Source organism: Lissotriton helveticus, chromosome 3_1 (genome assembly GCF_964261635.1).
Source record: "Lissotriton helveticus chromosome 3_1, aLisHel1.1, whole genome shotgun sequence".
Taxonomy (NCBI): domain Eukaryota; kingdom Metazoa; phylum Chordata; class Amphibia; order Caudata; family Salamandridae; genus Lissotriton; species Lissotriton helveticus.
The window spans coordinates 962,978,889-963,006,091 of NC_136061.1; the positions used below are offsets into that span (position 1 = coordinate 962,978,889).

The 27,203-nt window shown below is 46.0% G+C and overlaps 1 protein-coding gene across 1 annotated transcript in view; it reads left to right on the plus strand.

Moving 5' to 3' along the window:
• Nucleotides 1-5,823: 5,823 nt before the first annotated feature.
• Nucleotides 5,824-27,203, plus strand: part of DRC11 (dynein regulatory complex subunit 11) — a 951,413-nt gene continuing 930,033 nt past the window's right edge. Inside the window, exon 1 of the mRNA XM_078681371.1 lies at nt 5,824-5,851. Within this exon, the coding sequence (XP_078537497.1) occupies nt 5,841-5,851 (11 nt within the window). The 5' untranslated portion in view covers nt 5,824-5,840. The remainder of the gene's footprint in view (nt 5,852-27,203) is intronic.

Consider the following 27,203-nt stretch of genomic DNA (forward strand, 5'->3'; position numbering starts at 1 on the left):
ACACAGGCAATGAGGTGAGGCACAGGCAATGGCATGAGGTGAGACACAGACAATGAGGTGAGACACAGGCAATGAGGTGACACAGACAATGAGGTGAGACACAGGCAATGGCATGAGGTGAGACACAGACAATGAGGTGAGACACAGGCAATGGCATGAGGTGACACAGACAATGAGGTGAGACACAGGCAATGAGGTGAGACACAGGCAATGAGGTGAGACACAGGCAATGGCATGAGGTGAGACACAGACAATGAGGTGAGACACAGGCAATGGCATGAGGTGAGACACAGACAATGAGGTGAGACACAGGCAATGGCATGAGGTGAGACACAGACAATGAGGTGAGACACAGGCAATGGCATGAGGTGACACAGACAATGAGGTGAGACACAGGCAATGAGGTGAGACACAGACAATGAGGTGAGACACAGGCAATGGCATGAGGTGAGACACAGACAATGAGGTGAGACACAGGCAATGGCATGAGGTGAGACACAGACAATGAGGTGAGACACAGGCAATGGCATGAGGTGAGACACAGACAATGAGGTGAGACACAGGCAATGAGGTGACACAGACAATGAGGTGAGACACAGGCAATGGCATGAGGTGAAACAGACAATGAGGTGAGACACAGGCAATGAGGTGAGACACAGGCAATGAGGTGAGACACAGGCAATGAGGTGAGACACAGGCAATGGCATGAGGTGAGACACAGACAATGAGGTGAGACACAGGCAATGAGGTGACACAGACAATGAGGTGAGACACAGGCAATGGCATGAGGTGACACAGACAATGAGGTGAGACACAGGCAATGAGGTGAGACACAGGCAATGAGGTGAGACACAGGCAATGAGGTGAGACACAGGCAATGAGGAGAGACACAGACAATGAGGTGAGACACAGACAATGGCATGAGGTGAGACAGACAATGGAATTCAGTGAGACACAGACAATGGCATGAGGTGAGACACAGACAATGAGGTGAGACCCAGGCAATGAGGTGAGACACAGGCAATGAGGTGAGACACAGGCAATGGCATGAGGTGAGACACAGACAATGAGGTGAGACACAGGCAATGAGGTGACACAGACAATGAGGTGAGACACAGGCAATGGCATGAGGTGACACAGACAATGAGGTGAGACACAGGCAATGAGGTGAGACACAGGCAATGAGGTGAGACACAGGCAATGAGGTGAGACACAGGCAATGAGCAGAGACACAGACAATGAGGTGAGACGCAGGCAATGAGGTGAGACACAGACAATGAGGTGAGACACAGACAATGGCATGAGGTGAGACAGACAATGGAATGCAGTGAGACACAGACAATGGCATGAGGTGAGACACAGACAATGAGGTGAGACCCAGGCAATGAGGTGAGACACAGACAATGGGGTGAGACACGGACAAAGAGGTGAGACACAGACAATGAGGTGACACAGACAATGAGGTGAGACACAGACAATGAGGTGAGACACAGACAATGAGGTGAGACACAGACAATGAGGTGAGACACAGGCAATGAGGTGAGACACAGACAATGAGGTGAGACACAGACAATGAGGTGAGACACAGGCAATGGCATGAGGTGAGACACAGACAATGAGGTGAGACACAGGCAATGAGGTGACACAGACAATGAGGTGAGACACAGACAATGAGGTGAGACACAGACAATGAGGTGAGACACAGACAATGAGGTGAGACACAGACAATGGCATGAGGTGAGACAGACAATGGAATGCAGTGAGACACAGACAATGGCATGAGGTGAGACACAGACAATGAGGTGAGACCCAGGCAATGAGGTGAGACACAGACAATGGGGTGAGACACGGACAAAGAGGTGAGTCACAGACAATGAGGTGAGACACAGGCAATGGCATGAGGTGAGACACAGACAATGAGGTGAGACACAGGCAATGGCATGAGGTGAGACACAGACAATGAGCTGAGACACAGACAATGAGGTGAGCCACAGGCAATGGGGTGAGACACAGACAAAGAGGTGAGACACAGACAATGAGGTGAGCCACAGGCAATGGGGTGAGACACAGACAATGAGGTGAGACACAGACAATGAGGTGAGACACAGACAATGAGCTGAGACACAGACAATGAGGTGAGCCACAGGCAATGGGGTGAGACACAGCAGACAAAGAGATGAGACACAGACAATGAGGTGAGACACAGACAATGAGGTGAGACACAGACAATGGGGTGAGACACAGACAAAGAGGTGAGACACAGACAATGAGGTGAGACACAGGCAATGGCATGAGGTGAGACACAGACAATGAGCTGAGACACAGAGAATGAGGTGAGCCACAGGCAATGGGGAGAGACACAGACAAAGAGATGAGACACAGACAATGAGGTGAGACACAGACAATGAGGTGAGACACAGACAATGGGGTGAGACACAGACAATGAGGTGAGACACAGGCAATGGCATGAGGTGAGACACAGACAATGAGGTGAGACACAGGCAATGGCATGAGGTGAGACACAGACAATGAGCTGAGACACAGACAATGAGGTGAGCCACAGGCAATGGGGTGAGACACAGACAAAGAGGTGAGACACAGACAATGAGGTGAGCCACAGGCAATGGGGTGAGACACAGACAAAGAGGTGAGACACAGACAATGAGGTGAGACACAGACAATGAGCTGAGACACAGACAATGAGGTGAGCCACAGGCAATGGGGTGAGACACAGCAGACAAAGAGATGAGACACAGACAATGAGGTGAGACACAGACAATGAGGTGAGACACAGACAATGGGGTGAGACACAGACAAAGAGGTGAGACACAGACAATGAGGTGAGACACAGGCAATGGCATGAGGTGAGACACAGACAATGAGCTGAGACACAGAGAATGAGGTGAGACACAGGCAATGGGGTGAGACACAGACAAAGAGATGAGACACAGACAATGAGGTGAGACACAGACAATGAGGTGAGACACAGACAATGAGGTGAGACACAGACAATGAGGTGAGACACAGACAATGAGGTGAGACACAGGCAATGGCATGAGGTGAGACACAGACAATGAGCTGAGACACAGACAATGAGGTGAGACAGACAATGAGGTGAGACACAGGCAATGGCAGGAGGTGAGACACAGACATTGAGCTGAGACACAGACAATGAGGTGAGACACAGGCAATGGGGTGAGACACAGACAAAGAGGTGAGACACAGACAATGAGCTGAGACACAGGCAATGGCATGAGGTGAGACAAAGACAATGAGGTGAGACACAGACAATGAGGTGAGACCCAGGCAATGAGGTGAGACACAGACAATGGGGTGAGACACAGGCAATGGCATGAGGTGAGACACAGACAATGAGGTGAGACAGACAATGAGGTGAGACACAGACAATGGCATGCGGTGAGACAGACAATGGAATGCAGTGAGACACAGACAATGGGATGAGGTGAGACACGGACAATGAGGTGAGACAGACAATTGAATGCAGTGAGACACAGACAACGAGGTGAGACACAGGCAATGAGGTGAGACACAGACAATGGCATGAGGTGAGACACAGACAATGAGGTGAGACAGACAATGAGGTGAGACACAGACAATGGCATGCGGTGAGACAGACAATGGAATGCAGTGAGACACAGACAATGGGATGAGGTGAGACACAGACAATGAGGTGAGACAGACAATTGAATGCAGTGAGACACAGACAACGAGGTGAGACACAGGCAATGAGGTGAGACACAGACAATGGCATGAGGTGAGACACAGACAATGAGGTGAGATACAGACAATGAGGTGAGACACAGACAATGGAAGGGAGTGAGACACAGACAATGAGGTGCGACACAGGCAATGAGGTGAGACACAGACAATGAGGTGAGGCACAGACAATGAGGTGAGACAATGGCATGAGGTGAGACAGGCAGTGAGGTGAAACACTGGCAGCGAAGTGAGGCACGGTCAGAAAGGTGTGATCACAAGGTGGAAGGAAGCCCTGACAAAAGGTGAGACACAGGTGGATGGTGAGACTAGGCAGTCAGATAAGACGCAGGCTGGGAGGTGAAGCAGACAGAGAGGTGAGTCACAGACAGAGAGGAGAGGTACAGACAGAGAGGAGAGGTACAGACAGAGAGGAGAGGTACAGACAGAGAGGAGGGGCACAGACAGAGAGGAGGGGCACAGTCAAGGAGTTAGACGCAGCACGGGAGGCCTAGGCAGCTCCTGCGGTGATGTGCAGGCAGAGAAGGGACTCGCAAGCAAGGGGTGAGACCAGGCAGTGAGTAGAGACAAGGTCTGGGGGGTGCCACACAGACAGAGAAATGGAGATCAAGAAGTGAACTGGGACAGTGGCAATGATGTTAAAGGGAGTGAAACGCAGTCAGGAATGTGAGACACACAACGAGGGGTTGAGACCAACAAGACAGAGACGACGGAGGTGGTCAGGTGGTAAAGTCAGAAGCAAAGAGGGAGGTGTGACAGAGACAGGAAGGTGAGTCCAGTCAGTGAAGTGTGAGAATGGCAGAGCCGCGTGAGACACTGACGGAGACTAGAGGCAGAATAGAATAAGCAGTAAGATGAAACACGGGCATGGAAGTGAGACGCGGGAAGGAAGGTGGGAAATAGGCAGCGAGGGTAACAGGCGAGATTAGACAGAGGCATCGAGGTGAAACACAAGCAGTGAATTCAAAGACAGTTCGGGAGGTGAGACACAGGCAGGGAGTAGAGAAACGGGCAGTAAGGTGAATCAGGCAGAGAGAGCAGCAGGTGAGGGGCAAATTACAGGCAGGACGGCGAGACACAGGCAGTGTGGTGAGAGCGATAGACAAAGATAACTGCCGAAATGGGCTGCACGGAGGGCAGGTGCTCCCGGCGTCACTAGGGACCGGCCGGTTCACAAACACTGTATCCAAGGGAGGGGACGCGGCGAGAGGCGAGGAGAGCGGCGAGGAGCGGGCGCACGGAGCGGCAGACACAGGGCTCTGGATCGGTGGGAGCCCGGGGGGAGAAGGGGGGCACTGGCAGCAGCACTGCAGAGGGGTAGGGGCTCGAGGCAGCAGAGGGCGCAGGAAGAGCTGAAATTGCGTCAAGTAGAGGGAGGCGTTAGGAGCAACAAGCCCTCCCTCCCCACTGCACCCCAGTGCCAGGGGGTTGGAGAGAGCAGGACTGCTGTGGCCAACCGACAAGAACGCCCCGCAAAGGATTACCGTTAGGGGTCAGGGGGACACTAACGGCCCCACGCCTGCCCCAATAGTGCAGTGGTTGAGGGCAGTAGATGCAGCAGTGCTAGCAGCAAGTACCACAAGGTCGTTAAAACTGCCCCGCATGGGGGTGGGAACAGAGGCGTAGGGCAATAGAGTTCAGACAACCCCAAGAAGGGCTCGGCAGTGGGCTGAGAGCACGGGCTAAAGGGTGAGAATTACTCTCACAGATCCAGTAAGGCTTGGACGGGGATAGCGTGACTAGGAGCAGAAGTAACCCACACATATGTGATAAGAGCAGGGATGACACGTTTCTAGTCATGCTTTCAGCGAGTCAGGGCAGCAAGAGTAGCCAGAGATGCTAAAAGAGATGGCACCAGGATCACATGCAGCAGAAACAGGCAGCACATCTGCGCCAGGATTCTGCTGAGAGCAGGTTTGGGTGAACCTCGAGAGAACACCTCACAAAGCCACTAGGATAATTGGGTACAGGAAGCGTCCAGACGAGGCCCTCTGTAACCAGCTGTTGGTAATGTAGCTGGCTTGCTTACCCCCTTCGAACACAGCCCCCACCGCCCACAGCTCTTCCAGGCCCGCTGCACCCCCCGAGCTGACACAAGCACCATGTCTCACGTGTAAGTAAAACCTTTTCGGGGGAGGGGGATTGGAATCAAGGAACGTGCATTAACTGATTATGCTTTTCTTTGAGGCTTTCTTTCAAAGGGGGACCAAGGGAATGCTTTGAAGTCTTTTGTTGTTTCCAGGGGCGGTGGGCAGCGAGGGAATACATCACTTTGATGTTGTGGGTTCCAAAGGTACACGTGCAACTAACCTGCGCCCGCGCACACCTGCCCTTTGCGGAAACCCTGGCACCAGAAAAGGGCTGGGGACCTAGCCTTTGCACTGACCCAGTGATCGTATATCAGGGGGTCACACATTTAGCCAGTCTTCACTTTTTGGTTAGCCGCACTTTCTATAAGTGGACAAGTAGCTCCAGGTTTTCCCTTACAAAATATTCTCTCACAGGTCCCAGCAAACTAGAAGTGCAGGAATGGCTGATGATGTCACTCATGGGGATACTTGAGAGCTATCAATTCAATCAGCATCCCATGAATGCAAGTTGGTGGTTTCAAAGGGAAATGTATCAAAAGTGCTGTGGGTCAGGACTCTACCGCACTATAAGGGTTCTCAGTCAATTACACCCTGTAACCACATGCCCCGGTGTTCTTCTAGACATGCTCGTAGTGTGGGTTGCTGCGGCAACAAATGATGGGCGGAATGCTAAATGAATCAAACATTCACCCCCAGTCAAGAGGTCTGGGTTAAATTCATCGTTCTTTTGCTCACCGTGCCACCCCAGTTTGGACCCAGCCATATGCAAAGCACTCTTGACCCTCCTCCTCTTGGGAACAGTCCAGCCCGAACTGCCATGTTGAGTCCTCCCTGGACCGGAAACAAGCATCCTGGGACCTGTTTCAGGGTAACACCCCTCATCAGCCAGGCTAGCTTCAATCCAGTGACACAGCGAGCAAGGTACCCACATCTGGAACGGAACAGCATAGGGAGTAAAAAAGTGACGGATTTCGGCCCAGATCTGTGTACTGGGGTGAATGCTTGATATTGTTCAGCATTCTGTCCATCAATTGTTCTTTTTGCATGGTGTTGGCTGGGCACTAGCTGTAGCAGAAGTATATGCCAGAATGCTGGACTGGGCCCTTGCGGCATTGTAGAACCTGTTGGTGTCTTTCATACTAGAGGCCTCTAAACATTCTAAAGGTAGAGGCGGTAGAATAGCAGTTTATAGTTTGGGGCATAATCACCCACATCGTTATTAAATTGCTATAGACAATAAATTGGTGTATTGCTACTATATATCTGTTCTTCCTCAAGCCATCACTCGACCATTTTGAAAAGGAAAAAAAAACAAGTTCTTAAAAGCACATTTAACAGCTTTAACCTCAGATGCGTAGACAAGAGTCACAACTGGGCATCTGGTCAATGAGAGTGTGTGGTTCCCTGCGCATAGGATTGGCCATACCCTCTGTACATGGTAGCTGCCACTGCTGGTAAGCTGCATGCTAAGGGGCTGCTTTCCGAGCAGGATGGGCTACCATGAATCACCATGCTCCTTCTAGGCAGGGCTGGTTTGAACCTTTTTGCTCGGGGTGATTTTCGTTTCGAGTCAAGTCACAGGCCTCAACATATTATACCAAAGGTATGCACCTGGAGGCTTTAGATCCTAGTTGCTGTTTACTAAAAAGGCTCAAACCACGTTGAGGTTTAACTGACGGTGGTGAGAAAAGTCAGTGGTTTGAGTGTCCACTGCAGCGGTCTGTGCAAAATTCAATGTCACAGTTTCAAATCCACACAAGATTGATTCGGTCTTTCATCCAGAAAAGATTAAGCAACTACTTCCATTGGGTTTGATAACAAGAACACTTATTGTTTAAAAGTGGAGAGTAGTGGTGTATGAAATTTGCATAAAATAACTTTACATAATTACACAAAATGTCTATAAAATTGCATTCAAAATGCGAATACAGGTGAATATTTCCAAGATAATGATGCAGAGCTGCAGACCATCTGGCTGCGCCTAGATGCACCATTACGAAAGTGCAGAAATGCGTCATATTTACAACAATACTATGCATCCCTGTGCTTTCCTCTGTGCTGGCGCACAATAGGATGCCTAGCGCCAATGCAGCCACTCTTCCACCATGGTACATGGTTGCCTGAGTTGCAGGGTTGATTGTTTTTGTTCAGGAAGGGGCACCTTCCTCCATGAAAACAATAATTGATGGCTTTTTCCTCAGTCTTTGTCTGCTACAAAATGCAGCACACATAGAAAGAAGAAAAACCTAGGCGAAATAAAGGTATTTCTCCTCATTACACTACTTTTATGCATTCCCTGGGGAGGCGTTAAGATCTGGCGCATTTCCAGGTTTATGAAACCTTGAAATCTGGGAATGCATCAGAATCCATGGGTGCACCCTTGGAACGCCCCCATCATGCAGAGTAATGCGTGAAAGGGGGCCATATTTACAAGGCCATGAAAAGTCATGCAGTGTGGCTTTGCGTGCCTTGTAAATATGAGCCAGCACACTGCACCACCCGAGCGTCAAAAAAAGTGATGCTCTGGGGGCGCAAGGAGCACGTAAATATTCCCCACACTATTTAGCGCTATATTTTCGTGAGAAATGCATCCTCGTGTTTGCTAAAAAAATGACCACAAAAAACATATGTTCCGCGAGTGCAAGCTGCCTGCATTCTGGTTGTTTGCATTGTTCTCAAGCCCCTGTGCTACAGTTTTGTCGCAATCACAGCATAATTACACAAGGTAGCGTAATAACTTGTTAGGTGAAATTCCTGATAATTTGTGAATCACGCCGAGGTAATTTAAACTTCACCTGGGCCTAGGTGAGCGGCAGTTCAGCCGTTGGTATGTAAAAGATTATTGTCATAGTGATTTTATTAATTCCCAGTTACCTCCCAAGAGCAGTTAATCCTGCTGCAGTCTCTCCAGTGGTAACCACTCAGGCTTTCTCCTTCTGAGAACATTAAGCGACCGTAATAATATCCCTGAGCTCTGGAAGAACATTTAGGAATCAGGTTGTCACTTTGTAGAGATTTATAGGACTTTTTCTGTTGAACTGGCCCATTTCTGTCCCAGTAATGCTGATTCTTTGCATACTTTTTATTCGGTCTCAGTCCCAGCCCATCCATTACCCTGGGCGTAAGAAGGCTTGTATTGTGCAACTAGGCCCCTCCAGGCTCTGAGATCGGAGCTAGAGATGCGTTGGAGTGAGGTAAGTGCACAGATTTTCATAAAGCGAGTAATCTCTGCACGGCTCACGTTGCCATAGAACAATATTTCACATATCATCCATCACTAAAAATGTAGAAAAAAAACACGTTCTTTTGATTGTTGAGGTAGAGCAGGCCCAGATCCCGCGCACGTGCACTTAACGTGACAGACTTTAAATTTCCGTGCTCGAGACATCAAGTGCGCATTAGGAAGACCAACACCGAATTACAGGCCTCGCGGACAATTTAAGGCCGGCGGGTTTTCACCAGCTGGAATTCGTTGTGAAAATTTATATGAATGAAGAGAACCCCATTGGTGACTGGTGACCGGAGGCTATTAGAGGTGGGAAACCTTACAAAATCAAAGATAAGACCGAACCAGAGCCGAGCCGGGTGCCTAGCTCGGCTCGGACAGACAGTACACAGACCGCAAACAGCTTCCGTTGGTATAGCAGGTGCAGTGGCACCAGGGTCCAGAGGTCTGAGTAAACCACTAAACCCTGATTATTCCTATATTTTATCATTAAAACAGCAGCTAGGGGGGGCCATATTTTTCCTAGTAATAGGGCCCAGGTCACACTGGCTATGCAACTAAATGTAAACCTGACAACAAATATTATGAAAAAATAAGACAGACACTTTATAGTGACTTTTTTAACATCTCCGAGTGTCTCATTTTCGTGCATATGATTATATCACTGCACAGAGTAATATTTATTTAAAGCAACATTTTTTAAAAATCATTATTACCTCCATGTGCTTACAAAGCTGAAGTTTTATGGTCATGTTATCTGTATTTGTGGTGTATATTGTATTAAGTGTGAAGCACAATTATTATCCACTAACCATATACAAGTGAGGTCTTTAAATAGTGCACATCCTGAACTTAATTGCTTCAATGTGCTCTCAAATTGATTGGTCAAGGAAAATGAAACATAGTACATTAAAGCAATTTGCCTTTGATCACACAATTTGGTCTAGTGGGGAAGCAGGCATTTGATTACAGGTTTTTCAGCCACTGTAGGTAAAGTCGTTCTATCTTCCCATTTGAACAAAGCTTTGTGTTCAATAATATTTCCTGAATTACCATTAGTTCATGGAATTCATTAAATGCCCCATTACATCATACATCAAACTGACACCATAAACACCCACACACATATGTGTGTAACATATGTTCAGCCAGGCCCTGCGTCCAAACCCTTACTATGCAAAGTCAATAGCTATGCTCAGTGAGGGAGTTGGGTGAATATAGCAAAGAAATTCACCGAAATTCACCGGCAAGTCAAAGGTTAAAATGATATGTTAAGTATGGTATTAAGATCTTTCTGTACTTAAAAAAACCTCAGAAATTCACTATAAACAGCAAAGGTTAGAGTGACCTTATATTTGGGTAAGGTAGCAAAATGTTTAGCTTACATAAAAAAAAACGCAGAAACAATATATGGCTTGTGCTCACTGGAGGGTCAGGCCTACCTCCAAATATTACTATTCACAAAAACAAAACAGGCCATGGCACTCCAAAGGTTAGTATTCCAAAATATATTTCTTCTACCGTGAAAGTGACAGTAACATGCTACCGACGGGGTTGTTTGGTTATAGTTAGGTGAAAATGTCAGTTAAAACACATAATTCTAAATGTACAAAGGTACAAAACCACTGAAATTCACCAGTTATAGTTATCTCAAGTAACTGTAACTCATGCCCTAAGGTAATTATAACTTGTGCCCTCACCATGTACTGCTAATTACCCTACTTATTAATTACTCATGATATCTTCTATTGCATTGTTGATAATATCCCTGCAACATTTTTTATTAAATTATTGATGAGGAAACTGTGCATGGTGGGTGCACCAGTGAATGAATATATCTGGCGGCTCTGCGTATAGTCTGCGGCATGAAATATCTATATTTTTTCAACACAAATTTCTCAAAAACTACTGAACAGATTTCGACTAAATCTCGATAAGCAAGCGTTCCTTTCTAGACCAAGATCGAGCTTTCTGCCAAATTTAATTAGGTGTAATTACGTTCAGCTGTTTTGGCTGTATCTGTGCCTGATTTTCCTATGGAAAAATGAATAAGGAGAATGTGTTTTTTTTCGGCACCTGCTTGATGGATCACTCAAAAGCTTTCCAGGAAGAAGCCAGCATATTTTGATATTTTGTTAATGTCTGTACCCTGTTGGTGCCCCTAGAAATAGGAAGGGCACCACTAAACATGTATTTAATGTTGTGCCCAATCAACATAAAAACAAATAGTAAGCCTTCAGGGTCTTTAAATCCTTATCTCCAGCAGAGATACCTTATTTATTTTATTGCACTCCAAGTTGGAGCACTATGCTCTTTACTTGGAGAGCAGGGATCCCTTGTGGTGAGTTCTATGGCTGCACTTTTAGGTCTGAAACATGTTCAAAGAAAGACTCAAATGATGAATTGATTTTTTTTCTCCAGATAAGGTTTTATTAAAACAATTTTATGATAATCACTTTTAAACATTTCAATGTGAGAATTTATATAATATACATTTGGTTATGATTATTGCTGACTTCTTGACAAAGACAGCAGGTCTGCTTTATACTTGATAGTATACTTACTCCTTGATAAAGCCAATAGGCCTACTTTTTTATATTTTGATGTTCTGACCCTATAATAAAGTCAGTAGGTCTGCCTTAACTAAAATGGCTCACTTTATACACTTTATATTGCCTCATCACAGCCATGCATGCCCGCGGGGATTAGGTGAAGGGCTTGGCCAATGGCCAGGCCTAGCACACAACCCCACACTGCACAAGGTCGAAGTCCTACAGCACAGTTAGGAATCAACAATTTCAAGTAAGTATGCTATTTTGGGACTATAATAATTTTATGAGACTCAGGTATTTATATTGAACATGTTTGGTAAAAAGATTATCAAAGTTATAGTAATAATGCTGAATAATTATCATTGCAGCAGTTGTCGATAGTACAATGAAACATGCTGATAATTTTACTTTTATTTAAGTGAAACATGATGCACAATTGTAAGTTTACTCTTTTCATCATGTGTATTATTCAGCCACCCAGTGCTGTTTTGCTTTTAGTGTCACTCTTTGTTAGTCACTTTTCACTCTCTATAACATTTATGTATATAGTCCTGTTCAAGGAAGGAATAATCCAATTTAAAACTGTTCTGAACACCTTGTGGTTGAACATTATCAACTTCACTGTTGCTAACCAAACCATTTAGTCTGCAGGCCTCAACAATATTGTCTGCAGGCCCTTTGGTGACTTGGAGACCAGAAGAGTGTCATCGGCAAATAAAAGAGTCACAGTCTTAATTTTTGCTAACACCGGGGCTTTAGTACCTGTGCACAGAGCCTCTTTCACCTGATTAATCAATCAATCAATCAATCATAGCATTTGTATAGTGCGCTACTCACCCGGAAGGGTCTCAGGGCGCTTGGGGGAGGGGGTCCGCTACTGCTCGAACAGCCAGGTCTTGAGTTGTTTCCTGAAGGCGAGATGGTCCTGTGTCAGCCGGAGGTGGATGGGGAGGGAGTTCCATGTCTTGGCTGCCAGGTAGGAGAAGGATCTTCCTCCGGCGGTGGCTCTTCGGATGCGTGGTACGGCGGCGAGGGCGAGGCTTGTAGAGCGTAGCTGGCGGGTGGGTGTGTAGAAGGTCAGGCGGTCGTTGAGGTACTTGGGGCCCAGGTCGTGGAGAGACTTGTGTGCGTGGGTAAGGAGCCTGAACGTGATCCTTTTGCTGACGGGGAGCCAGTGCAGGTCCCTCAGGTGGCCGGAGATGTGGCTGCGTCGGGGGATGTCCAAGATGAGTCGGGCGGAGGCGTTTTGTATGCGCTGGAGTCTTTTCTGTAGTTTGGTTGTGGTTCCCACGTAGAGCGTGTTCCCGTAGTCCAGTCGGCTGGTGACGAGTGCCTGGGTTACCGTCTTCCTGGTTTCGGTCGGGATCCAGCGGAAGATCTTTCGGAGCATGCGCAGGGTGTTGAAGCACGACGAGGAGACGGCGTTGACTTGTCTGGTCATCGAGAGGGAAGAGTCCAGGATGAAGCCCAGGTTGCGTGCGTGGTCTGTTGGCTTGGGAGCGGTGCCCAGGCAGGGGCGGTGGGTGACATTTGAAAGTGGTGGGGCGCAAAGTAATTAGCATCCAGCACCGTAGCGAGCGAGCGCAGCGAGCGAGCCCGAACCCCAAAAGGGGGGTTTGGGGGGATAACCCCCCCCACGAAAATTTTGAAAAAAAAGAGGACAAATCGTGCATTTTCAAGCAAATTTGAGAAAGCAGGAAGGTTAATAAAGCAATTGTGAAAGTGCAGTTATTACATTAATAGATGGCATAACATAGGTAGCTGCTTATTCAGTATAACCACAGAGCTTCATACATTCCGTCCTATTACGCTCAGGTGTTGAATTCAGACTATAAGACTTTCATGAAAATCTCAGCTCTAAGAGTAGAAGAAGTTGCTCAGCAGTTGGGAAACAGCCTTCACAAGCATTGGGAAAATGAGAGGCAATTACTTGAAAGCAAACTGAAAGCAATGCATCAAGTAGTAACTTAAAGCAATGCATCCAGCAAAACTGTGCATGCAGTCAACCATACAAAAGTAAACTAAAGCAAGTGTGAACCTGTGAACCTTCACTTTGAAAGCAGGGTGCTAGTCAACAGGCCAGTCACATACATTTAAACTGAAGAAGAGTACACCTCAGCATGCAGGCACCAACATAAAAGCACCAAGCAAGTCAAACAGTTTAATGAAAGAAAAATGAAAGCAATACATCCAGCAAACTAGACAGTGACTCAAAAAGTAAACTGAAGCAAGTGCACACTGAAAGGAATGCGCAGTCATTAGTCAGACATTCACATAAAAGCAACTTACCAAGACACCTAATCAATTACATGGGAAAAAACTTGAGCCAATGCATCCAGAAAACCAGACCAGCACACCAAAGCATCCCACCACTGATAGGATGGCAGCTGTGCTCTTAGGGTCACCCCTCAGTTTTTTGGCAGGGTTGAGCACCTCCCACTTTTATGCCCTGTGTGTCTGAAAGGGAGACAGGCAAAAGGGGTCATAATGGGACATCTGGCACAGCCACTTTGTAATCGAGGTCACCCACCCAGCTCAAGACTGAGTTACAGGCTAATCCTAAATCTTTAAACAACCACAAGGGTCTCCAGCTAGTTGGTTCTTGAGCCAAAAGAGTCCTCAGCTCACTGGGAGTCTTTACATCGCGCCTGAGATGACATGACAATGTCCCTTAATCCGGAGCAACTGTGGGGACTGGTCTGGGTCTGGATCTGACTTGGTACGAGCAGGATACAAAAAGTAACGGGTAGGTGGTAACCCACTTCAAGTGAAGGAGCTGTAAGGAACCTACGTGCACTGGTGTTGATACCACTAACAGGGCAGCTCTGGCTTTCTCAGGGTGGGTGTCAGCTGTGTGATGAAACCAGCATGTGAAGCAGTTACCTCAAACAAACTAAAACCAATGCACGCATCAAGACAAGGATTTACATGAAATCAAATAGAAAACCACCATCAAGCCAGGTAGTCACCTAAAGGCAAATTGAAGTGACTGCACACTATGGGAAGTGCACTTCACCAGCCAGCCTATTACACTAAAGGAAAATAAAAGCAATGCTCCCAGTAAACAAGACAACATAAATTGAAAATGTTTCCCCGCAGGACCAACAGTCACAAAAAGTAAAGAAACAGAACGAAGTCAGAGGCACTCCAGGAATCCAGGTAGTCACACAAAATCATAACTGATTGAGCAAAGTGTGTACTGAAAACTATTGCAAATAAGACAATTATATCAGAACAAACTAGTCACAGGAAAACAAACGCATGCACCCATAAAGCCGTGCATCACAAGTCAGCAAACTGAATCTAATTAAACCAGCAATACTTGGTGTCACCCAAAAGCAAAGTATAAAGTGCACTTCAGCACCCGAGATGCAATATGTACACACAAGGTAGTGGCACTCTTACCTGCAATAGGCGTACTTTTTGCCCTTCTTGCCCTGGACGGTTTTCGGGGAGTCGTTGGAAGCGGGGGAATGCTGCAGGAAGTAGTTCATGCGGGCTTTCCAATCTTTCAAACTAAAAAGGAAGAATAAAAAGGCACGTTAAAAACATGTCCCTCTTGGCAAAAGCGAAACAAATGTGACAACGAACTACAGTAAGCATGCACAAAGAATGACAGGGGTCACAGTGGGGGATGGGCATGCACAAGATCACATGGCGCGGCCGCAGCGCTGGAAGCAGCGTGCATCTAATTTTCACACACCCACTCACTCGCGCTCTCAGACACCCCAGACTTTTCTAGTCGATTCCAGAGCCAAGTATGCGGCACAAGCTCGAAAGAACCACCACAATCCCGGAAGTGACCTTTACACCAAGGTGCGGTGAAGGCGTCTCAAAGTAAAGCTGATAATCGCTTTCCTGCACTCTACATATCATCGCGTATTTACAGACGTTTATGTTAACCCTTTGTTCGGCTCATTTATCGGGCACTGATGGGATTTTGGGAAGGAAGGCAATGTACCCAGATGTGGGTATCGGTCGCAAAAGATATACTCGCCCCCCTTAGTAAGAAAAGGAAATCTTCCTAAGTACAGAAGAACGAACTTCTTAGTCAGCCCTTTGGGGCGCTTCAAATCGATCTGCACGTGCATATTTCTGCAGCAGATGTATTAACCCGCTGAGGTAAATAAAAGGGGCTTTCACACCAATTTAAGTGCACTGGCGAGAAAAAAAACACCTTTCTGTTACAATGTTCTTTAGAACGACTTTGGAAATCATAATCGATTCCATTATCATTTTAAGTACATAAAAATAACTAGTTATACAGCCGCCATCGAATGCCGGGGTAGCCTAGCCAACAAGGATGCTACATTGAGGACGGTAGTCAGAACAACTGGATACTCGCAGTGAAGCGCGCCAACGAATGGCCAGGGGTAGTAGGCGCTATATAAATGCAATTCCCAGTTTCCCTCGTAATACAATAGGTACTATCCTGGGATTCGGCAGAACTCCCTTCCCATCCAAAACTGTTTAATATACATTGGCAACAGAGGTCAACTGACAGCAAACATGACGTACATATAAACACTGCGCAGACAGGGCTTACAGGCAACTCTCGCCAGCAGTTCTGCAAACAAGAACACACCAAGCCCAGACTACTGCATGTGATCACTTTCAGATGCTTGTAACATTCCTACTCCCATGGGTCCCGCTGCCCCTGTTCCTTTAACCCTACTGCAAGACCCACCTCCTGCCTCACAACACATGGATTTGATCAACCTCATCGCTGGTACACACATCTGCTTCCTAGGACCGGTTTCTGGCATTAGAGCTGTCTTCAGCCAGGCTTGCTTGAATCCAGTGGCAAAGTGAGCAAGGGACTCGCGTCTGAGCATACCCTGCCAACTTATGGCGAACAAAGCGGTACAAAAGGGGTTGGTGATGGACGGAGCATCTGAACCAATCAAACACTCACACCCAGTCAATAGATCTGGGTTTAATCCATCACCATTCTTTAGCCCACTCTGCCACCCCAGTTCAGACATGGCCTGCTGCCTGTCAAGCACAGATGTTTTGAGGCATGGGCAAAGTGGGCTCAGGCCTGGGGCCTCTGCCTTTAGTGCCCCCCCACCCTCCCCCCATAGAGCCAGCTCTGTTCTGCAGAGAGTCTTGCCCTGACAACCTTGAATAATATTTAAACAGATTGTTGTACATAGCGTTTTTCTATCATTTATTGTTAATATTATGGAAGTCTATTACAGACATATTGCAGACAAAATGTGTTTATGATTCATGCAAAATCCATACAAAATATTCTTTTAGATCAATACAGAACCTCACATGTGAGAAATGGGTGGGTGTCACAGAGATATATTAATGAGCCGCTGCTGTGTTACAAGACTGAAAACACACATCACTATCCCTGAATATCACATTTAGAATCTGACCCAAGAGGGCATGAAAGAGATGAAACTGGATCCTAAAATCAAAGCTGTTCCGAAAATGGGTCCCTAAATACATTTGACCCAGGGCCCGCAAAATCCTTAAAATGTCCCTGCTGCTGTCTATAGCCACAATCCAGCTTTCTGGACAGGGAGAGAGCTGGCAACAAATCACAGAAAACAGAGTCTCAAAGTGACACTGGCATTGCAAGGGCACCCTAATGAAGAACTGCATCTGTGCAACCAGGAGGCACAAAGGCCGCCCCATCATGGCACCAGCTTCATCCACTTGGTGCATCCGCGCCAGCATTTGCCGTACACAGACCCGGGTCCACAGTTTACTTCTGGAACTAACTCATTAATAGGTGGATGTGGATCAGGGGGGAGAAATAGAGAAGCACGCATGAAAGTGATTAAATCTACTAAGCATTTTAAAGTAATGAGTAGTTGAACATACATGATGAAGTTCAGCAGTATTTAGCTTTTGCATCCTAACCATAATGACACGTCACATGAGGGCTTGTAGAGAATTATATAGTTATCTACATATAATGTGACTCTCTTTGGTATAAGGGTACCTTTTGTCCCTCATATTATCAGTAAACTGTCCCTCAATGACGAATGGTGAGAGCCATTTGCAGGAATAAATGAGTGCAGGGGTGTAACACAGGCCCCTGCAGCCCCCGGGGGGCCCTCAACCCTTCAGATGGCCCTCAGCTCTTCAAGGGGCCACCACTCAACCCAAGTCAAATCATATCTGTGAGATATGGGACACTTGGGTGCCCTCTTCACATTCTGCAGCGATACACCATTTTGCATTAAACAAGTTGTCAGTGACGAGTTTCTTCCTATAATGTTACGATTGGAAAATGGCGCATGTGCACTCATGCGTGCTTTCAAAACATGATGTACTAGAACATGTTTTCATGTCGAATTTTTGAATCAACAAATTAATGTGAATAATACAACCGTCGCTTCACACACAGTAGAAGACATTTTGTCCCCCAGAGTTACACCATTACACATTGAAAGTTTGTAACCTCTCTGACCAAGGGACTCTGTACCAAGGAGCTACTACAGGGCTTCAACCCGTAGGTTCCCCGTAGTATTTATTTATTTATTTATTTATTTATGCAGTTTTATATAGCACGGACTTTGCCCGAAGGTGTCAGAGCGCTTCACAAAAGGAACAGAAATGGAACATAATGAGAAACATTCATACGTTACGTTACATAAATAATAGTGACATTTGTGATCAAACAATATACATGAGGTATTAAAAATTGTGAGCAACCAAAAATACATGAGGAAGTAAAGATAATAATGACAATTGTGAGCAAACAGAATACATGAGGTAGTAAAAATTGTGAGCAACCAAAAATACATGAGGTAGTAAAGGTAATAGTGACAATCGTGAGCAAACAGAAAGTTGTGAGCAGCCAAAAATACATGAGGTAGTAAAGGTAATAGTGACAATCGTGAGCAAACAGAAAGTTGTGAGCAGCCAAAAATACATGAGGTAGTAAAGGTAATAGTGACAATCGTGAGCAAACAGAAAGTTGTGAGCAGCCAAAAATACATGAGGTAGTAAAGGTAATAGTGACAATCGTGAGCAAACAGAAAGTTGTGAGCAGCCAAAAATACATGAGGTAGTAAAAAGTGCACAGGAAGAAAAAAGTGACAAGTGTGCAGTTACACGAGAGAACAAAGTATCATTTGAGGTGTAATACTGCAAAAGGTGCTAGACACTCAGGCACACGAACAAGCGTTATGTAGGCAGGGTGGCACTTGTGCAAGTATCAAAGATAAAAACATGTGAGAGCGGGGTGGCGAGCTTGGACGGACTTAGTAGGCTTTGCTATCACCCGTTTCTGGAGTTTCGTTTCGTTGCCGGGTTTCCCTTCCCATCCTCCGTTTCAAGGTTTCAGTGGCCAGATACAAACAGAGCTCTGTGAGATAAATTAGCTCCTGTGCCATTCGGCTCAATGAATTAATAAGAAGCGGCGCAGCAGCAGTGGGGGAAATGGCTTCCATTCCCCCCTCAGCAGCTCGCCTCCAGCGAGCAAGCCAGACATTTTGCGAATGGACATTCCCAGGTGGATGAGGCAAAGAAAAATACATACGGTGTTTTCTGCTAAAAAGAAAGCAACGGTAGAGAAATATTTGTTTTCCCTTGTAACCAAGCACCAAAAACACGCGACCAAGCATTTGGCAGGAACTATGCGTGTCTGTGTTTTTTTAGTTGTTCGTGCCAGGAGATACGAGTTAAGTTATTATTGCGGCATAGAGGGTTCTAGATGGCATTAGCATGAGATAATTGCATATCACACAATGATGACGAGCAAATCAATTACCACTGCGGTGTGTATAAAGACAGCTCTGCGATCTACAGCTAAAATCTGAATATTCCGACCCCCTTCATGTAATGGACGACGGGCTCGAGCAGCTTACACAACAGGCTGTAAAAAAACAATAACGGGAGAAAGGTTCCCAAAGTTTTCTTACCGCGGCGCCGACATCCTAGCAGTCCGTGCGTCAGACAGTGTGTGTGCCACGCTGACGCCACCCCCAAGCGCGGCATCCAATGGGATGCTGCACTGGTGGACAGCAGCGCAAGGATTGGCTAGCGTGGCATCTTTGCTGCTCGCCCTGTCGCCCTCTGTAAACCCGGGCTGTGGCAGGCGAACAGCACCCCTGGGTCCCGCTGGGGACCTTATAGTGCGCATGCTTGGGAAAGTTTTCAACTTTCCCAAGCATGCGCACTATAAGTTCCCCAGCAGGACTGCCCACTACGGTCTGCTGCAGCCTGAGTGTCTGTCACTCAAGCTGCAGCAGGCCACACCCCCCTGCGCATTCCCGGCGGCTAATTGTTCAGAGCAATGTCTTTTATTTAGATAGGCCGGCGGCCGCGATGCGTCCATGGTGGCTGGTGGGCCTACGCCCCTACGCCCCAATGGACGCACCGCTGCTGTGCCCAGGGCGGAAGGCCACCAGGAGTCGTCCCAGTTGGAGGGCGATGGTCCCAGGATGAGGACTTCAGTCTTGTCTGAGTTCAGTCTCAGGCGGCTGTTCTTCATCCACTCGGCGACGTCTTTCATCCCTTCGTGTAGGCTCGTTCTGGCGGTGGCGGGGTCATTGGTGAGGGAGAGGATTACCTGGGTGTCGTCGGCGTAGGAGATGATGTTGATGTAATATACAAAGAGAACAAACATAAGACGGTTTTCACCATTTACAAGCACCTTTCTTGACAAGAAAAGTCTATGTGGGCTCCCCAGCTAGTGCCCAACAGACTGTAGTGAGTGGTGATCAGGTTGCCTTTTAAAAGTTCATTTTGCTAAGTAAACTGAGAAAATGCTCTAGGCTGAGAAAGTTTCAGTCCTCGATCTTGCACAGTAGCTGAGAAAGATTCACTCCTTGGTGCAGTGTCACCCCTGCTAAACTTCTTTGCGACCTCCTAGGATGTGAAGCGCACCCCGCATTTTGAAGACCACTGCATTAGCACTTCTTTTTCCATTAGCAACCTTTCTCAGCTTGCTTTCTGTGACCATATATTGTGAAATGTTTAAGTATCCTATTCAATGGCGTGCAGGCGCACTGAAATTACTTTCCTTTCCTAGGTGAAATTTGTATTTATATTCACTCACATGTGGATCAGCCATATTTGTTGCTTCTAAGGACAATATTGTCACCCTGCTAATGGCACAACAGGTGTTCCTGCAGTATTGAATTGCTCCTTAAACTGGCCCAACCCTTGTAGGATTTCTGTTCAAGATCATATATCAACTAGGAGGCCTTCACTGGACCCCATCAACAACACCAGGCATAACCCTTTCATACTCAAAATGTGTAATGCAAGGATTTTTCTACCACTGTTCATAGCAACAAGCCACTTAGAGCTTAAAATTGAAGATCATCCTGGTCATTTTTTAAAAGCAGAGATTTGTTGATATAATCTGTATGGATAGCCGAATCGATACATAATCAGACCAAATTAGTTCTCAAATACAGGAACTGACTAGAACAGAACCCTTAATGGGAGCCTATGAGAAGCACTTGCCCACCCGGCTCGCTATTCAAGAATCTATGAGTATCACCTCAATACAGCTAATCATCCAATACACTCCCTCATACTTACTCAGATTATGATCACCAGGCATAATTCTTCTTTGTAATTCCTTCCTCAACATTGGCCCCTCCCAATACTTCTTCCATTACTTAGTACTACCCCACTGGCTTATACTAGCCCTTAGTTTTGAAAATTGCAACAGTACTTAACTTGTGCCTTTAAGTTACTCATCCTTATACATCTCTTACATTTGAATATACATCTTCCTCTAGAGGCGACTACCACCCTCATACTACTGGGCGTATGGAATAACTCTGCTGCGTCATCATAATACAAATTGTTGATTAACCTAGGGTACATAGCTGTGAAGAGGGAAATAGCCCAAAAATGGTGTAATACAATAGGTCCAAAACTGCACTGCTGCGAACTGTAAATGGAGTTGTGTAGGGTAAGGTACATAGCTGTGAAGAGGGAAATAGCCCAAAAATGGTGTAATACAATAGGTCCAAAACTGCACTGCTGCGAACTGTAAATGGAGTTGTGTAGGGTAAGAGTAAAGATGGTATATGAAGGTAGAGAAAGCTGTCACAAATATGAGACAATATGGGGTGGAATGGACACGGGATGATGAAAGTATATAAAGATCTGGGGGCGGACAGTTGGCCATGGGCTAGGAAGGGGGTTACAGAGGCAGAATGGAAATAGGAACAACAAAGGATATAGGTGATAAAACCCAATCTGTGAATAGTCGAACCCTGAGGGGGACTCGGCATCAACCTGATGGTCATAATGTAGGCTGTATCACTGCTGCATTTGATTTAAACTGTCGGTCTGTGTTTGAGAACTTGTCTTATTTGAAAAAGAAATCAAGATTATTTCGGGGGGAAAAAATATACATCTTGCTCTATTCGTATCATGTTTTGATGTGTTACTGATTGAATCTGTACTTTAAATGTATACTTTAAATTGGGTAAATGCATTCATTCTTGTCTAACTAAACAATGTAATAGTTGCTAAAAACTTTTCATTTCACAACTCTGTAACTGACAAATACAGAATATGTCAATAAAACTGATTTAATTTCATATTTAACAAAAATTCCCAATCAAACAGGTGGTAATAGCTGAGAAATGGCAATTTTCATGCAGCACATTGGAAAGTTATATGCCTAACAAATTGAACTTCCTTATTGCAGAAATTACTTACGTAATCTTCACAGTTTATCCCGTACCAGACTTCTTCAATTTCTCATGTAGGAATCATGCCAAGTCTGAAGCTTGTGAACTTATTTAGCTTAGCAGGACTACAGAGTTCAATAATACAATGCTTGGGGAAATCATGCACAGTCTGACGTATACACCAGTCTATAAACTAGGCCTAAACACTTGTGTGGACTTTAAAAATAGAAATGTAACTTTTCTCGCCCTGAAAGCATACCACTTATCGATAATAGTATATAGCTAAATCTCTCCACCATTCCATTCACTTGAGGATAATGCAGAGATGTATATTTTTGTCAAATTCTGAAACTTCCTAAAATATAATAATCTTTGCAGGTACTGAAGAAAGGCAAATGTTGATTCCAGCTCCTCGCAAAATGTCTCCTTTGCAAAAGCATAAGCCAATAATCAAGCTAAATACTCAGTGGTCCCCTCAATCTAATATAGCGAAAGAACAACACTAAACTGAATGTCCACTCACACAATTTTGAAAGTATCCATGTTTTTGATTGTCAGTTGTCTCCAAGGCAACTTAAGAAGGACCACATGTCCTGAAATTATTAGGAAAAGATCATGAATTGGTGGTACTCACCTCTAGACTGCTAGAGGTACTCACCTTTAAAATGCTATCACAGCTAATTGCATAAATTCTAATAACATTTAGCTTAGGCATTTCCAAATGGGAGATAATTCATTCACTTCAACAGTTTCTGAGATTGTAAAATATCAGCCCTAAACGGTCAGCTTCCCTAAGCTATACTGAATTAGGGGTATCGTTTTAAGGTTTATAAAGCATGGATCCAGAAGGCTTCACTCGGTGGAGCCGAATAATTGGCTTATTCTAATGTTAAACAACTATCAACATGTGAAAAATGTTTTGTAAAATGCTTATTGAGTTTCCCGTGTAGCACCCCTGCAGTTCCACTTGTACTTGGTACTTGCATTGTACCATAAGCTTACGAGCATCGCCTCGTTTGCCAAGCGACGGACACTTTTATATTGGGTGAAAGTATGGGGACCGCTGAACTAAACTATCATAGGGAGGATCTTTATGATGGTTTAGGCCTGGTGGTGGTTCTCTCAGCTGGTTCATGGATGTACAGGACTTGTTGAGGCAAATGGGTTTGCAGCATATTTGGCTCTCCCTCAGTTCCATTACCACCCAAGCAGCACTTGAGGTAAAGCTCCTTCTATGGTCACATAGGATGCTGGTAGTTGCCCATTGCTAACCAGAGCATAGAGCCATGGTGAAGAGCATATATGGCTGACACTGGGGTGGTGTTTCAGGTCAGAAACAACCAGTTGAAAATGGACCCAGGAAGGAATCTTTCTAGGGAAAATTGAAAAAAGCAGGGATACACAGTTTCAGACTTTCATGCTTGTCACTGGATATGATTTATACCACGTGTTCTTTTGCTCTATTTCTAGTACACTATATTGGAAAAATAGATATTTTAAACACTTTTTTTGGTGACTGGTCAGTGAAGTCCTTTCAGACCTGGTTTGGCCACACACGGGTTTTTTCAATCCTAGATTAAGTTGTCTGGGTGGTTCTGGACGGGCTGCAGGTTTTGGTTGATCTATAAGGGATACATGTTCTTATTCACAGCCTGTTCAGTGCTACTTTGACCGCTCATTCTATTTTGGTGACCGTGGTAATAGGAACATTCATAGATGTTTACTATACCGTTATTGCCTTTCAGATATTCCAAAACTACAGGGTTTATTATTATTTATTGGCCTAACCAAAAATATATGCTTGAGAGCTCAAGTACACAAGATGTCAAAGGACTGTACCTTTCCAACAAATTGTATTCATGCACTTATCATTGAGTTTTAGTCACCAACTTGAACATTCGTGATTTTTTTTACATAACAAATATTCTGCCTTTAGCCCAACAGAAAAAAACGCAAGAAAACATAGTTGTTCCCGAGAAACCACTTCTGTCTTTGAGACAAATTTTTATGAGTTCACAAATGCCCATAGGTGTCAAAGCGCTAATTCAAGGCACCGTTCAGATTTTAATCCAAAAATCATGTGATGAGAGAATTCGGTTTTAGGAAAAATAAGATTAAACACTTAGGGGAAATAAAAGTTTAGTTAAAGTAAACTTTATTAATCATCTTTAACAGCGAATTAATAACATGTGGTTGAGAATTCTGTGGGACTTTGAAAGTTTTGCAATTTGCCACCCTACCACACAGTAAGTAGTTGGTTAATCTGGAAAAAGAATCACAGATTGTCGTTTTCGGATCCTTCCCTCTTGGGCCAAACGGGGGGGGCAGCACAGATCACAGACTAGCTTGTTGATGTGAAAAAGGCTGCTTTATTGGAAACAGTTGCACCTTACATATAACATCCCTTGGCCTGTGCCGTACAAAACTATACTTCACTAAATATTGTCCTCCTACTTTACCCCCACCCCCTCCCCTAAACATGTTCTCCCCTGCAACAATTGTAAAAACACAACTTGCAATTTCCTAACTTTTCTTCGCCTACCTAATTACGTAAACTTCCTATGTTCTATCATAACTGTAACTATACATCATTATACCACAAATGATCTAGGAAAACGCCACTCAAAAAGTCATCACCGAAGGCTTTTCGACCCCCCCAAACTAGGACTCCTGACGCTTTGGGTATCTTCACACCCCCAGTGCCCGGTCTAAAGCCTATTTCAGCTGCACTATATACAATTCCATGCCATTGCGTTACAGATGAACCCCATCCTCCCTGAAAAAATACACTGCTGCATAACGCAGCTCTGGATGTTCCATCCTTCCAAATCCCTCCCTGTTGAGAAAACCTTCTTGTCCCTATTAATTTTCTTCTGCCCCCTATCTATGGCCGCCGGCCGTCCAGTCCATCTCCAACATCTCCTAGGTATAAACTCGGACCATATGACATGACAACCGGACCACTGCCGCTGAATCTCCAGCAAATCCCGCTTCATTTATTTCAGCAACGCCAGGCCCTTGTATTGCACTGGATCGTTCTCTCTCAAATGGATGACCAATACATCCGGACAGATCACCCCCCTGACTACCTTACTCAATGCCGGAATTAATTTGTGCCACCTCAGGCCCTCCTTCCCTTGCCAATGACAACTGAACAGCCTAGGATCCAATTCTAGATTAAAACTCTTGTTCTTGTCCCATTCGTAACGCTCCGCTCGTTTCACAAAAGAGTGTACTAAGATGAGGATGGACAATCCTGTCAAGGCCGGCCCTGGCACCTCACCTGAAAAGATACATATGTGAAACAAGAGACAGCAAAATAAGACTGCCTCCTCCCCGAAGCCCCACATCCTGATGTATGTCTTATAACATTCGGACTTCCAGTGCCCCAATCGCATCAGTTCTTCCTTCCCCAACCCTTTCCTTGCTGCATCCGTTGCTGCACCGATGTGGAAAGAGTGCGTCCCAAAATGTTTGGGATTCTCGCCCATAACGTGCAGGGCGTGCCGCGTGACCCAAAGTAGTTGAGCCGCTGTCACCCTGCTACTGTCGGCCCGGTTAAAGACTTCACCCGCCTCTTCACTCTCCCTGGACGCCAATATCTCGCCCAACGCCGTGGGGCACACCGCCCGATTCACCACGGGTCCCATGACAACTCACTTCCCCACTCCCCTTTGGTCAGTCTTTGAGCGCCGCAAAAGAACAGCCACCTCCCTATTCCGCAACTCCATCTCCCCCCACCATACCCCCTGCTTCCCCTTTGCCCCCAGGAGCTCCGACACCCGAAAGGCCCTGAAATACATCCACGACATTAGCATGAAAAACAGAAGGGATTCCTCACAGTTGCGGACAAGCTGCGGCATAAGCCGAATCAAACCGCAGAGAATATCCTCCGTTATGGGACGTCGCTGCAGGGCATTGGCGCCTCGTTCCCGCGCACATCCTTCCAGCAAACTTGCGCACAGTTCACCTGCCTATGGTGCATAGCCCCACCACAATTTCCCCATAAAAACAATGGCCGATAGCTTGCCTTCAATTGTCACTTTGGACATCCCTCTGTCCATCATCGCCAGCATAAATTGAACCACTTGTTCACTCCTCACCCCACTGTCAAAAAATTCCCATGAAGACTGCTTGTACGTCCTCCAGGTTGAAGTGGCCACTGACCCTCTATTACCAGTTGTACAACCCTTTCTCTCCTACCAACCACATCCCCGCTGGCACCGGCGTCCTGACGTTGTCCGCCTCCGTGGCTAGCCCATGGAACCTCTGCCACTGTGAACGAGACAAAGCATCTGCAATGTCATTGTCCACCCCAGGCACATGCCGGGCTTGAAACAAAATGTCATGTTCCAAACATTGCAGCACAAACATTCAACAACAACTTGAGTACCTGTGGGTCCATGGCCGACTGCCTATTTACAACATGTACCACAGACATGTTGTCCACCTTGAAAATCACCTTTTTGTGTGCCAACTCCCGTGCCCACAACGTCACCGCCACCAACAGGGGGAACAGTTCCAAAAATACAATGCTCCTCCCCTCGTTCTGCCACTGTGATGGCCAAACCTCGGCGCACCACCTCCCTTGCCAGTAGAGTTCAAAACCACCCGCCCCTGCCGCGTCTAAGGAGATGTTCTCGTCCCATTCCCACTTTTTTGGGGTGGCCATGGGAATACCATTGAAGCACTCTAAGAACGCCTGCCATATGCGCAGGTCCTCCTTTGTACCCGCCGACAAGCGCAGGTGATTGTTCAGTAGTGTCAAACCGGACAGGGACAAGCCGAGTTGCCTACAAAAAGTGCGCCCTCCTCGCACCAGCCAGCATGCAAAGTTCAAATGCCCTAAGAGAACGTGCACCTCCCATACCTTCAACTTCGGTTTCGCCAACATGGTGTTGACCATCAGCAGCATGTACACCTTCTTATCTCCCAGCAAGAGGGCCTCCATGGTCACCGCGTCTAGCTCTAT